Genomic DNA, 14,296 nt, shown 5'->3' with positions numbered 1-14,296 from the left:
TGACCGTAAGAATTCAATAGCGTTAATTTGCCAGCAGAATAGCAACAATTGACTTGAGTTCTTGCTTATTGTTTTCTTGTCAATCAAACATATGGTGTGACCAGTCAAAATCCAAAGAGGATAGGGGAGCCGTTCACAGAATTCTTCTCCATTCCATTTGTGGAAGAGTGGCTGAAACTGCAGTAAGTAATGGCACAAGGCTTTGAATAATTTATTCCTAACTTTAAGATTGTGTTAATGATCATTTCCTCTTTAATGATAGCTCTCCTAAGAGAACTAATTTATGTAATCCATCCAGGACCCGGGGGTCAGTTATACATGTGGGTCTTTTCTCTGGTTAATTTTAGCTAAGGGCATCCTATCCAGGCAGTGATATTTCAAGAAGCACTTCAGAAATAAAATAGAAAACCTAGAACATTTCTTATCCTAAGTAATTAATCTTTCCATTTTCTCTTGCTCTCCACCTAGCCCCAAAGGTCATTATGTCTTATAACCAAACTTTTCTAAATTTTAACTTTTAGTTATATGCATCAATTCTACATTTAAAATATTAGAACATGACAGATAAAGTTAACACTCTCTTTGACCATCATTCTACTCTGAATCTTATCACAGAATTAATGTTTGGTCTATATTTCATCCCTCCATAGTTCTTAAAATTAGTTACTTAACTATATAAACAGATTATGTCACACAAAATTAGTAGTATTATTTTATGGGAACCATTTATCATCAATGATAAAGCAATAATGACAAAAGTGTGAAGTGAAAGTGTTAGTGCTCAGTCATTTCCGACTCTGTGACCCCATGGATTGTAACCTGCAAAGTTGCTCTGTCCTTGGAATTCTCCAGGCAGAAATACTGGAGTGAGTTGCCATTCCCTTATCCAGGGGATATTCCCAACCCAGAGATTGAACCCAGGTCTCTTTTATTGCAGGAAGATTTTTTTGCTATCTGAGCCACCAGGGAAGCCCTAATAATGATGACAGCTAACATTTATTGAGTGCTATATCACTGGTCTCAGCATTTAATGCCAAATGAACTAACTTAATCCTTATAACAATGCTATTACCAGCCCTATTTTGCAAATGAGGAAATTTATGCATTATTCAGCAACTTGCTTTTATTTGACTGAAATACATTTTGAGATCTAGCCATGTTTATTTAATTACCTCTGATTCATGCCTTTGATATCTTTATAGTATTTGTCATTTCTAGATTTGCATTATTTGTTCATTCATACACTACGTGTTTATTGAGTACTACTGTGTGCCAAACGTCATTCTAGATGTTGGAGATAGAGCGGTGAACAAAGCAGCTAAAACTCCTGCCTTAATGGAGCTTATGTTCTGGTGGAGGATGACAGATAATAAGCAAATAAATAAGTGCACTATAAATAGTTGCTTATAGGGAAAAATAACACAGAGTGGGATAAAGCAGATGGGGATAGAGTATTCAGGGAAGAACTTACTTGGAAGATGACATTTAAGTAGTGATCCATAGTTTTAAGCCCAAAGTGGAAGAACGACTACTCAATTTAGAGAGAATAATATTTAACCTATTCTTTGGAAATGTTTTCACATCAGCCCTTTGCAAGAACAATGTCAGGAAACTGAGGCACCAGGAAATTAAGCAAGGTTTGTAAAATCCCATATCAAACAGAGTATGAAACACGAAATTAGACACTTAGCCCGCAAATATCACATCTTTTGCTTAAATCTGCCTTTCTGGGGAATGCTAAATTGAATAGATTCTTGGCTGAGTTTCTCAGTTTTGAGAGTTTGAAAGACTCCAGGTATTACTAGTTTTTAAAAATCTGAGACTATACATTGAAAGGAGGATAATACTAGAAGATCTTGTTTCTTATTAAGCTTCTAAGCTTGTACCTAATTTAGTCCACTATGAAAATGAAAAGCCTTTATTGACTATAAATGATCAGTAACTGAAGGATTTGCATGTTTTTCTAAGACAAGGTTTTTTGATATCATTCTCCAAGTTGAAAATGAAACATTTTTTCACTTGCAATAACCAATGAAAAAGAATCTGAAAAATAAGATAATTTCTCCAAATGAGTTCTCTCAAATCCCTAGTCATTTACTGTACAAATACCTAAATTTAAAATTGTTGCTAACTTCCGCTGGCAGCTCATATAAATATACTGCAAAGTAGCAATTGCAAGCATATCAACTGGACTCCACAGGAACAAAAACCTAAGAGCTCTTGATTTAAATGGTGTTTGTTCTCTGCTTTACAAAGGGATGCCCAGAGCATGGTAAAATTTTAAATGATACTAATCTAATTTGATGCAATAAATATTTATTGAACACCTCTCAAATGCAATGCAGAGCTTGGTGCTGTGGAGAAACAGAGATGAATAAAATATGGCTCCGACCCTTGGGGTGAGAATGTGTTTACAACTAGCTATAGATTCTGTAGTGAGTGTTATAAAACAGATGTTAACAAAGCATTATAGGGAAATGCAGATGTACAAGACCATCTATGTTCCACCCACTCCACCCCCCAGCAGCCCTGGAACCAGTGAGGTGGGGCCAGTGGTCAAGCTGGTTGGTGCCCAGATTTGGTCTTGAAGAGGCCAGACCTCAGGGGCTACACCCTTCTTGAGAATGCTCATGAGCAGGGAGAGCAGAGAGCCAGGTAAAGTAGGAGATGATCTCTAATCCAGGTTTCCCCAGCCTCGGCCCTGCTGACATCTGATTGTTGTTGTCATTTGCGTGTGTGTGTGTGTGTGTGTGTGTGTGTGTGTGTGTGTGTGTGTGCTTAATTGCCCAGTCCTGTTGGACTCTTTGCAACTCTATGGGCCACCAGGCTCCTCTATCTGTGGGATTCTCCAGGCAAGAATACTGGAGTGGGTTGCCATTTCCTACTCCAAGGGATCTTCCCAGCCCAGGGATTGAACCTGAATCTCCTGCATTGCCAGGCAGATTCTTTACCGCTGAGCCACCTGGGCAGCCCTGCTGACTTTTCAGTTGAGGTCAGTTCAGTTGCTCAGTCGTGTCCGACTCTGCGACCCCATGAATCGCAGCACGCCAGGCCTCCCTGTCCATCACCAACTCCCGGAGTTCACTCAGACTCACGTCTATCGAGTCAGTAATGCCATCCAGCCATCTCATCCTCTGTCATCCCCTTCTCCTCCTGCCCCTCAATCCCTCCCAGCATCAGAGTCTTTTCCAATGAGTCAACTCTTCGTATGAGGTGGCCAAAGTACTGGAGTTTCAGCTTTAGCATCATTCCTTCCAAAGAAATCCCAGGGCTGATCTCCTACAGAATGGACTGGTTGGCGCTGGGTAATTCTTCTTTGGTGGGGGAGGGGTGGCCCGTACACAATAGCATGTTGCACGGCATCTCCAGCACCCCCACCACATGCTAGTAGCGCCCCCTGCAGTCGTCACCATCACGCCTGTCTCCACATGCTGCCAACTGTGAGATGGGGGAGGCAGAAGGGCCCCTGGCTGAGAACTTGTGATTGCATCCAGAGGGAAAAGTGAGAGGAATCTGAGGGGGGAAGAGAGAAAAGCTGAGAAAGTTCATGCTTGGTGCTGTCCTGGTCATTCGTGTGGATGTGAAGGCATCTGCTGAGAGGGAGGCCCAGGCAGGTTCCGAGGCTTATAGGGGTGGCAAGGAGATGGCAGCAGCTGCTATGGTGAAACTGATAGGGAACCAACTAGGATAAATAGGGATGGCCCAGCTGATGGTCTGAATTTGTGATGTATATAGCAGCCTGTTTAGGAGATTATTTCCAGCAACCCTCTGCAATCCTGGAAAGCGGGTGGAGGAAACAGATGGTTGGGAAGACTCAGGATTGAAGACTGGCAAAGCTAATATAGCAAAAGGTCTAGACTAGGCCCAGAGGATCTTCGGGGAGGGAGAAATTTCCCCCTACCCTTCTAGGTTCTTCTCACTGGTGTAAGAATTAAATTGACAGGAGACAGATTATCAGGAGGAAATCAGACAAAAGTTTCATAACATGTGTTCACGGGAGAGACCTAGGAGAACTGAGTAACTTACTAAAATGGCTGAGACCCTCACCTTAAATACCATCTTCAGCTAAAGACAAAAGAAGATGTTAAGGGCAGGGATCTGGGTCTTCAAAGGGGAGGAAGGCAATTGACACTAAGCTGGAACAGCAAATGTTTGGTAAATAAATGTTGGAGTGGCCCTGCAGAGACAATGGGACAGAGAGTGACCTCTGATCTCTACGTTTCCCCACCACACCTCACCCACATTCTCTGCAGACTTATCTGGTGATAACACTATTCCAGGCACAGGCCCTCGATCTAAATTCTTTCAGCAGTTAGGAGGAAGGTCAAAGTTTCTTCCTGAGTCTTCTGGGCCTTGATTGTTTTCAGCTCAGAATAATCCTCATGGCACATGGCAAAGAGACATTTTGGGGCTGCAAATTTTGTTTGCAGGATCTTAGGGATGGGAAAACATTGTTAACTTTTCTTGTAAGACAAGAATAACGTCTTACAGTTTTCTCATGAAGTACCCTATTTTCTGAATTATGTTAGTGTTTAACAATCAATTTTCAGAACGAGAAGGAGCACTACATGACGTGTTCGCATTGGAAGTAACCAACTTGGAAGCACTAAAACGGGAGTGGTAGGGTCCATACAGTTTTAGAAATTTCAATGAATCTTATGTGAGCCCTGATTCAAAGAAACACATTAGAAAGAAAAATTAGGAGGCAATTGGAAATTTAAACACTTAATAAATAATTGATGATATAGAGAATTGTTACACACAATGATTTCATAGTCATGATTAAAAAGTTTACTTTTTAGAGAAACATGCTGAAATACTTATGAACTTATGAATGACATATGTAACCTTATGATGTCAATGGATAGAGGTGGGGGAAGTTACACTGAGTGACTGAAAAGGAGAAGAATATAATTAAGTCTGGATGGTGCCCTGGGTTAATTTTTTTCTGCCTACTTTAAATACATACATACATACATACATACATATGTATGTATATATATATATATGTTTTATTTTTTATTTGGCCTCACTGTGTGATATGCAGGATCCTAGTTCCTCAACCAGGGGTCGAACCCACACTGGCAACAGGGCAGTCCCCACCCCTGGACCACCAAGGAAGTCCTTCTGCCTACTTTTTATATCTGAAATGTGTAATAATAAAACACTAAAAGGAAGAGAAATAACAAGCTGCTTCAAAGCTCCTCGCGAGCAGCTGATTGAGTAGCGGATGGGCTGTGTCAAGGAGGCATCTATTGACTGGCAGTGAACCGGGAGGGCTGGGCTTTTCTCCACTGGAGATGGCTGGAATGATGGCGGAGGAGACCGAGTTTTCTCATTATGATGAGAGGCTCAAGTTACATAGAAGGAAAATGGCCCTGGGGTGTGGGAGGGGCAGAGGGACAAGTGTGAGCCCAAGTGAGAAGCCTCACGGTGTGAGGAGGCCCTGGTTACCCAAGTTGAGACCTGGCTCCGAACAGACACAGCTCACCAGTCAGTTCCCTCACCTCAGCCTCATTCTCCCTCCCTGCGGCCCTCCAGTGCCAAATCCAATTTTCCCAGTGACAAGGACGAGGATTAATATAATCAGAGCCATGGGCTTGCCCTAAAAACATGGCTCCTGGGGAACAAGGAAATGACTTTCTAGGTCAGGTCAGCATAGTAAATCTTTTAGGCTTTGCAGGCCACATCATTTGGTCTCTGTTGTAACAACTCAACTCCAGACTTGTAGCATGAAAGCAGCCGTAGACAATATGAGACATAGGGTCATGGCTGTGTTCCAACACAGCTCTATTTACAAAAGTAGGTGCTGGGCCATATTTGGCCCCTGGGCTCTAGTTTGCTGAGCCCTGTTCTAGATGGGCACCAGTAACCCAAGTCATAGTCTCATGCAGGGGTGACAAATAATATAAATAGAAGTGAGTGGGTGGGAAAGATGAAAGGACAGAGAAGGTTATGATCAGATCAGGAATTTGGGAAGTTGAGATGTGACGGTCTAAGATGTGACCGTTCTGTTGGGTGACTGTCACAAAGGAAGATGGGGGTAATGGAATCACATGGCCTGGAGGCCTTGGTGTCGGAGGTGTCATCTGTATGAATAATGAAGTATCTGGAGGCTTGTGGGGTGGGTTGAAGACGATGATGCATGTGAAATCCAGAAGCTGTCAAGGGTGGAGTAATAATGGTCTGGAAGTCAAAGTGAAGATAGTGCAGTGTAGGGGTTGAGACCCAGGGCTCTGGAACCACAGTTGTGCATACTATACCGTGCTCTACCATCTCCAGCCATGTGACTCAGCACACATGACTTAAGCTTTCAGAGCCTCAGTTTTTCCATCTGGAAAATGGTCTTTCATCTAAACAAAGCTAGTTCCTTACCTAGGAGAAATTCTGGTTCCAGCTATTAAGGAAATACATCTTTCCCCACTAATGACACATATATGAATGGGTACGTTTCAGTTGTTTGAAGGGAGTTATTTTTAATTTATTAGCTGATCTATTCAGCTAATATTTATTATATGCATAAAGTGAAGTGAAATTGCTCAGTCGTGTCCAACTCTTTGCGACCCCATGGACTGTAGCCTACCAGGCTCCTCCCTCCATGGGATTCTCCAGGCAAGAGTACTGGAGTGGGTTGCCGTTTCCTTCTCCAGGGGATCTTCCCGACTCAGGGACTGAACCCTGGTCTCCCACTTTCCAGGCAGAAGTTTAACCTCTGAGCCACCAGGGAAGCCTATTATATGCTTAATTGTACTCTAAAATCATGAAGCAGGCATATTCATAAACTGTCCGGCTACCATTTACTGGATGCCTACTGTGTGTCATGGAACCATGACACAGACTAACATGGTCGTTTGTCTTCATGGGCAGATTTTATGCACAGTTGGAACTGCAATGTACATAGACTTATTTATGCTAATTCAACGTACTTTTGGCAGAAGGAGAGAGAGGGAGAGGGAGAGGAATAGAGAGAAACAAGATCTTTTAAAAATGCAGGCAGTTTCCCCTGCAGTTACTCTGGAGGTGAAGCATAAAATGGGACACAGGATTTAGCTCTTTCCTTAGTTGTCTTCAGTTTTATGTGACACTTACCATGTGAGCAGCCTAGAAGGCAACTGCTTCCTTCTGTGTCTGTCTGTCTGCCTACATAAGCTACCTAACCACCTACCGACCAACCAAGCATTTATATAGTGTTTATGTGTGTGCTCAGCTGTGTCAGACTCTTTGTGGCCCCACAGACTGTAGCCTGTCAGGCTCCTCTGTCCAGGGAATTTTCCAGGCAAGAATACTGGAGTGGGTTGCCAGTGTATATAGTGTTTGAAGTGAAGTGAAAGTGTTAGCTGCTCAGTCATGTCCAATTCATTGTGACCCCATGGACTGTAGCCCACCAGGCTCCAATGTCCATGGAATTTTCCAGGCAAGAATACGGGAGTGGGTAGCCATTCCCTTCGCCAAGGGATCTTCCTCACCTGAGGGTCAAACCCAAGTCTGTTGCTTTGCAGACAGTTTCTTTACTGTCTGAGCCACCAGGGAAGCCCTGCTGTTTACTCAGGTACTATTCTGAACGGTATATAAATAGTACCTAATTTAACTTCCGTGACAACCCTACAAAGTGGGAACTATTTACCCACTGTTAATCAAGTTAGCCTAGACTAGGTTCCAGTTACGAACAATAGCCAAAAGAACAGTTTATTTCACACTTATGCAAAGACTGATACAGGTTGGACAGCCTCTTACAAATTATAGCTATTTGGAACAACTCATTTTTGAAGTCACTAAAACAAAAAGAAGACAAGAGTGGAGGAACCACCCTCATTCTTAATTTTCTCACCTCTTCTCACAGAGCAAGGCCTCAAAACATCTGTAAGGGATTGTGAGATATGTAAGGAAACACTGGATAGCCCATGGGTCCTAGCTGTGTTAACAGCAGCCGTATGTCAGAGAAAAAGCTGAGGCACAACGATGTAAGTTACTTGTCAAGGTCAAAAGCTAGGAAATAGCAGGGATAGGATTCAGACCCAAGCTGCCTGGCTCCAGAGTCAGTGCTTGTTGGAGCATGACTAATTACTCCACCCTTCTGCCTATCACCTGGTACTTAGAGATCAGTACTAAGATGGAAAACACAGGCTCCCTGAGACCACTGGAAAGGTGCCATGTCTTTATATGGGTAATTTAAGGTGTGCCAAGGGAAAGTTTTGGCTAAGTGGGATTTTCATCTTGTGTGCTCGTTATAGAGTCAGCTCCTGTGTCAGATGCCGCTCCTTTGTATATATTATGTGTCGTAGCATTTATCGCCTCAAATAATGTTAACGACCAGCCGAGGGAGCCATCTAAAATATGAGTTTGGATTTATTTTAATGTTCTTCTTAAAATAAATTCCCCCAAGTCCAGCTGTCTTTGAGGCTCGACATCATCATATTGTCAGATCACAGCTGGGAGGTCGCAATCATTTGTCGCCAGCGGACCGGCAGCTGCCTATTGCTCATCACGTAAATGATGGGTCCTTGTCCCATAGGTCCCAATAATTTAACACGCTCTTCACTCTGCCCATCCCTTTTCCATGACTCTTTGCTTTAAGATCTGCACTCTTACGTAGCTGTTTTATATAAACTTTGACCACCCTTTAAAAATTCTTAGGTTTATACAAATAATGAAGTTTTACAATATATAATCTATACATATCTGTTAAACGATATAGTGGAAGGAAACATTTTAAGTCAAGGATCATCACAGAATTAAATAACTCTAGATCTAAGTTCTTTCGAAGGGATGTTTCACTCCAAATGGCAAGACTATGGCTTTTGTTTTCCCCTCTACATTATTTTGTAGTTTTCATATTGTCTACAGAGTTACATGAAGAACTAAAAAGAATTGCAGAATGAAAGAGTATTTATTCTATTTCATTTCATTCCATTTTCTTGCTGTGTTTTAGACATTCATGTTTTTTCCAGCCCTGCACTGAATTCCCCCTTCTTTTGGTCACAGTAGTCCCTGTGTTTTTGGAAGGATCATCCCTCTCCCCTTCTCAGTTCAAGCACAAAGTGAACTGACTCCGCCTCTGGCTCTGGGCTGAGTTTGTGACCCAGTATGTGACCAGAGCAGTGAATTCCCCTGACCACCACAGTTAAATGAGAGACAAGCCCAGAGACAACCCCGAGATTTTTCAAGAAGCAACCAGGAAAACTTTTCTGTCTTTTCCTCTAGACTTCCAACTTTGAGGTTATAAGCCTTGAGCTGCTGCTGCTAAGTCGCTTCAGTCGTGTCCGACTCCATGCGACCCCACAGACGGCAGCCCATGAGGCTCCCCTGTCCCTGGGATTCTCCAGGCAAGAACACTGGAGTGGGTTGCCATGCCTTGAGCAGCTGAGGGCAATTATCTAAAGAGACTGTACCTGGGGGTAACAGCGGAACTGAGTGGTGGCCAGAGTCTGAGTCCCTACGGCACGTTTTGAACCTCTCTGATCTCATCTAAACCTAACTCTACCCCTACTAATAAAGTGAATTAATAAATACCTTTTTTCTTTTCCTTTTTAAAGATAAATACCACCCCCCTTTTTTCTGTTTTTGTTTAAGCCATTCTGAATAAGGGTTATGAAAGAGCCCTGATAGGTTCTTCTACATGATATTTACCCAGCTACCCTCTTGTATTCCGCATTAGTCAGCTCTCTCTAGATTTTGCTCTAGCAACAAACAACCCTTACATCTCAATACCTTATAACAGCTAAGATTTATTCTGCACCCTGTTTTGCTGGCTATGTGTCCTCTTTGGCCCTGCTCCAAGTCTCTTTTCATTCTGGGGCTCGGGAAGGAGGAACAGCACCTTCCTCAGTCCCACAGCAGAGGGAGAAGGGCAACGAGCAACCCAGGCCAATATTACTTCTGCTCACACTTCATTGTTCAGTACAAGGCCCGTGAGCAAGCTCAATATCAGTGTTATAGGGAGTTGACACCACCCGCTTTGGGAAAAACCAAAGGCGAATGGAAGAGCCGGGATGCACGATTCTCTTATAGGGAAAGGAGTGATAGTTTGGAGAAATAAAACAATCTGCACATGTTCCAATCAGCCTTTCAGCAGCGGCAGATTACATCATTTCTCCTCTTTTCCTTGCTCCTGTTTTTGAATCCAGCGATATCCTCTTTTATTGAATGTAGTCCTGACTTAACCTGCCCATAAGAAACAGTGAAATTGTTTGCTATCATACTAAGAACAGGAAGCATTTAGCTTTTTATTTTGACCAAAAAGTATTAGTCCAGTTTGCTTGCACAGATCAATCACTAAATAAATACAAGGAACAAAAAGCACACTGCTGCCTCTCTGGCCCTGTGTCCCTGGGGAAAAGGCTCATGAAAAACATCATTAAAACTGAGACCTTCAATGAAACAAAGATTATGTTATAGAAGAGAAAAGAAAAGTTTCCTTTGGGCGAAATCTCTTTTCAGCTAAGTTCTACCGTTGGATAAAAGAAAAGAAAAATCCTCAATACTTTCAGGTCAGTGAAAGGTATCTTATGACCAAAACCCAAGATGAAAACAGAAGAGTCACTGTACCGTTTGAGGACAAGCACCAGCGTTTGTATGATGGTCTGTGCTGAGCTTAAGCATTTTGTGAGACCCCCCAAACCCTCATGCCTTCAGAACAGCACAAGAAATGTCATGTATTCTGCACTAAAGATCATAGTTAGGTGGTAGCCTGGCAAAAATTTTGTTGTCATGCCCTGTTGAAAGGAAAAAAGCCTTTAGATTCATTTTGTCTTATGGAAGACTTCTGTCTCAGTAATTCCAAAGGCCAGAGTATCCTGATAATTAATCTTTTTTTTTTTTTTTCCTTGCTCTTTATGTTAACTTTCGTCTTCAAACAGGAAGGAAAGAGAGCTGCTTCTTGAGTTCAGGACATGCTGAGTGCCTCTCTCTCACTGGAGGTGTGTCGCGGGGGTGGCCCTTCCCTGGGGCCCAAGGTCTGCTTCCTCTCCTTCCTGTCGTTTCTGTGTGGCTCTTTGGGGAGAGGCCCGCGGAGCCTGCATGAGGCAGCATGGCAGACACCTCTGGGTTCCAGTCTGAGCTCTGATGTTTAGTAGTTGGCATAGTAGTTTCCTATGACTGTTTAGTAAATTACCACAACCTTGGTGGCTTAAAGCAGCACAGATTTATTTTCTTACAGTTCTGGAGGCTAGAAGCCCAAAATCAGTTTCACAGGGCTCAGGTCTGTGTTGCCAAGGCTGGTCCCTTCTCGAGACTCTAGGGGAGAATTCTTCTCTGGTCTTTTCTGGTATCTGGAGGCTGCCTGCATCCTGGAAGGCTCCTGATCCTTTCCTTGCATTGCTCTGACCTCTTGTTCCTGTTGTCACGGGGCCTGCTTCCCTCTCATAAGGACCCTCTCATAAGGACCCTTGTGATTATATCATTAGGCCCACCTAGATAATCCAGGATAATCTCAAGACCATTCACTTAATCACAGCTACAAAGCCTTTTTTGCCATATAAGGGAGTATATATATATATGTATATATATTCACAGAGTCCGGGGACTGGAGGTGGACATCTTGGGACCTGTGTGCAGCCAACATGATGTATGATGTTAGGTGACCTGGAGCTTTCCCTTCACATCTCTGGGCCTTACTCCTCTCTTCTGTACTATGGGGATGGTAATAAAACCTACATCATAGGGTTGCGGTGACAGTTAAAGATGGCATCAGAGCTTTTTTTGTTGCAAGCAATGGAAAGTTAAAGGCTACTTGAGAAAAAAGGTATGTATTGAAGGTAAAAAGATAACCCACAGACACAAAAGGAAATATAAGGGTCTGGCCTAAGAAGCAGATTTAGAGACCCATGGTGCATAGACCCCTCTAGTCTTTGACATTCCACTCAAGATTCCTGCTCCAGAGAAAGGGCATCTGCTTGGCTCAACCTGGGTTTCAGATGCACACCTCGGCCCGGGGAGGGCAAGGCACCGTAACCCACGTTACCTCTGACATGGGGTGGGGAGCAGTCAGAACAAAATCTGAGGGCTGATACCACAAGAAGGGGGAGGGTATGAAAGGCAAATAAAAATGAAAGATATTCTTACTGCAGAGGGCTCACGGTAGGTATTCAAAGAATGATAGCTTTTATCTTATCCTTAATCTTAAGAGAATAGTAACCGTTGCTTTGGCAAGATGAAACACGGGGAGCAGCATGACCAGGCAAGAGAAAGACAGAGTATCTGCATTTAACCTCAGCTCTGCCACTGATACATTCTGACACTAAGGGAAGTCCTCTGTTTTCTTATCTATAATAATACTTATCCCCTCAAAAATGCTTATTGAATGCCTGCCTTTTTCCAGGCACTTTTTCTAGGTACCATAGATACAAAGTACCGTAGGTACAAAGACAGAAAGTCTTGGCTCCTGTGGAATTTACCTTGTAAGGACAGACAATAACCAAACTCACAAATAAACATACTGTATAATGTAAAGAAGACCCAAGAGCTTTGAAGAAAAATAAAGCCGAGTGAGTGGATTGAGAGTCACAGGCCTGGGGTAAGAGGTACTAGTGTTTTTAGGGAAGGCAGGGAAGCTCAGTTCTCCAAGGAGGTGACACTGGCACCTGAATGACACACGGAGGGAGCCAACTTTATGAAGACTGGAAGGAAGAGTGTTCCAGGCAGAGGGAACAGCCACTGCAAAGTCCCAGAGACAGGAACATGGCCAGTGAGGCAGGAAGAGACGAGGGAGGCCGAGAGTATGGGAGGACATGAAGACAAAGAGGCTAGCGAGGCTGCCTCTTTGGTGGGGCCTCGGATGCCATGATGAAGAGTTTGGATTCTTTTTTTTTTTTTTCTTTTGAGTGTGATAGGAAACCACTGGAGGGTTCTGAACAGAAGAGTGAGGTAATCCAATTTATCTTATAAAAAGATCACCCTGGCAGCTGGAGGGGGAGTTGACCAAAGGTTTGCACTACTAGTGCAAACAGAGAGGCCAGTGAGCAGGTGCTTGCAGGCAGGAGATGACTGTGGCTTGCAGTGGAGAAGGTGAGAAGAGGTCGGATTTGGGATCTACTTTGATGTTGGATGCGGGGTGACAGAGAGCTAAGGCAAGAATGACTTGGAGATTTCAGGCCCAAGCAAGTAGCTGAATGGGAAACCATTTACTGAAATGCTTTGGGGAAAATTAGAGTTAGATATTGAAAATTAATGGGTTTACTGAAGAATTACAACTTACTGGGAATAAAAACATGAAACCTTTTTTCCTTTTTTTCTCCAGTATCTACATCACCATATTACTTTGAATCTCTCTTCCGTCTAGGAAGTAGCCCTTTAATAACCTTTTGGCCAAATTCCATAACTTCCTAGTCACTGTTTTTAGATAGTCTAATTTCACTGTTTGAGTTCATCTTGTTTATTTTTAAATCCTGAGTCTTTAGTCTCATCCTGGATGCAAAACTCATCTTCCCTGGTTCCCAGCTCCAGCCACAATTTTCTATGATTCAGGGGTCCTTGACCTTGGAAGATAGAGAAATTACCTCTTTATTTTCACTGATCTCTAACTGAAATTTAGCCTCTCTTTTACTTATGAATGTGGGACACAAACTTCAATAGTATCCACAGTAACTGTAACTTTGTCTCTAATAGCAACAATCAGATGTTTTCACATCCAGCTACGGTTGTTACAGTGATCTTGAAATATCATTTACACTTGTCTCTTTCTTCCAATTATATTAGTTAATGGAACTGCCATTAGCACTTTTATTTACAGTATGATTTAGAAGCAAGTAAATTAGTATTTTACCAACAGTTAAAAAAAATATTTTGATAACTGTTGTTGTTGTGTTCAGTCACTCAGTCGTGTTCGACTCTCTGCAACCCCATGGAATGTAGCCCACCAGGCTCCTCTGTCCATGGATTTTCCGAGCAAAAATACTGGAGTGGGTTGCCATTTCTTCCTCCAGGGGATCTTCCCAACCCAGAGATTGAAACTATGTCCTCTGTGTCTCCTGCATTGGTAGGCTGATTCTTTACCACTGCACCATCTGGGAAACCCATTTTGATAACTGTATTTTAATCTAATTGGTTTGCTTAAAAATCTTATGTATTTACTATTGTATTTTTAAAAATATTATTCAGAGAAGAAATCCAAATTTCCAAAATGTAAAGGGATTATGGCACAAAACAAGTTAAGATCTACTGTGAGAAGTTTGGAAGAGGTGAGGAAGGAGCTGGTCTGCTCTTCCCAGACACCTCTGGAGCAGGAAGAAGGACACAGAAAGAGGCAGAACTCCTTAAGGTTCTCCTTAAACCAGTTTGGAGAAAACATGTACTCAGTTAC

At 42.7% G+C, this 14,296-nt stretch overlaps 1 protein-coding gene across 1 annotated transcript in view; it reads left to right on the top strand.

The window, feature by feature from the left end:
* The window catches only part of IQCK (IQ motif containing K), a 148,963-nt gene that overhangs the window by 54,155 nt on the left and 80,512 nt on the right, over positions 1-14,296 (top strand). Inside the window, exon 6 of the mRNA XM_068969389.1 lies at positions 105-182. Coding sequence (XP_068825490.1) covers positions 105-182 — 78 coding nt within the window. The remainder of the gene's footprint in view (positions 1-104; positions 183-14,296) is intronic.

Source organism: Capricornis sumatraensis, chromosome 3 (assembly GCF_032405125.1).
Source record: "Capricornis sumatraensis isolate serow.1 chromosome 3, serow.2, whole genome shotgun sequence".
Taxonomy (NCBI): domain Eukaryota; kingdom Metazoa; phylum Chordata; class Mammalia; order Artiodactyla; family Bovidae; genus Capricornis; species Capricornis sumatraensis.
The sequence above is the reverse complement of the archived record's forward strand: the minus strand, read 5'-3'. Positions and strand labels throughout refer to the sequence as shown.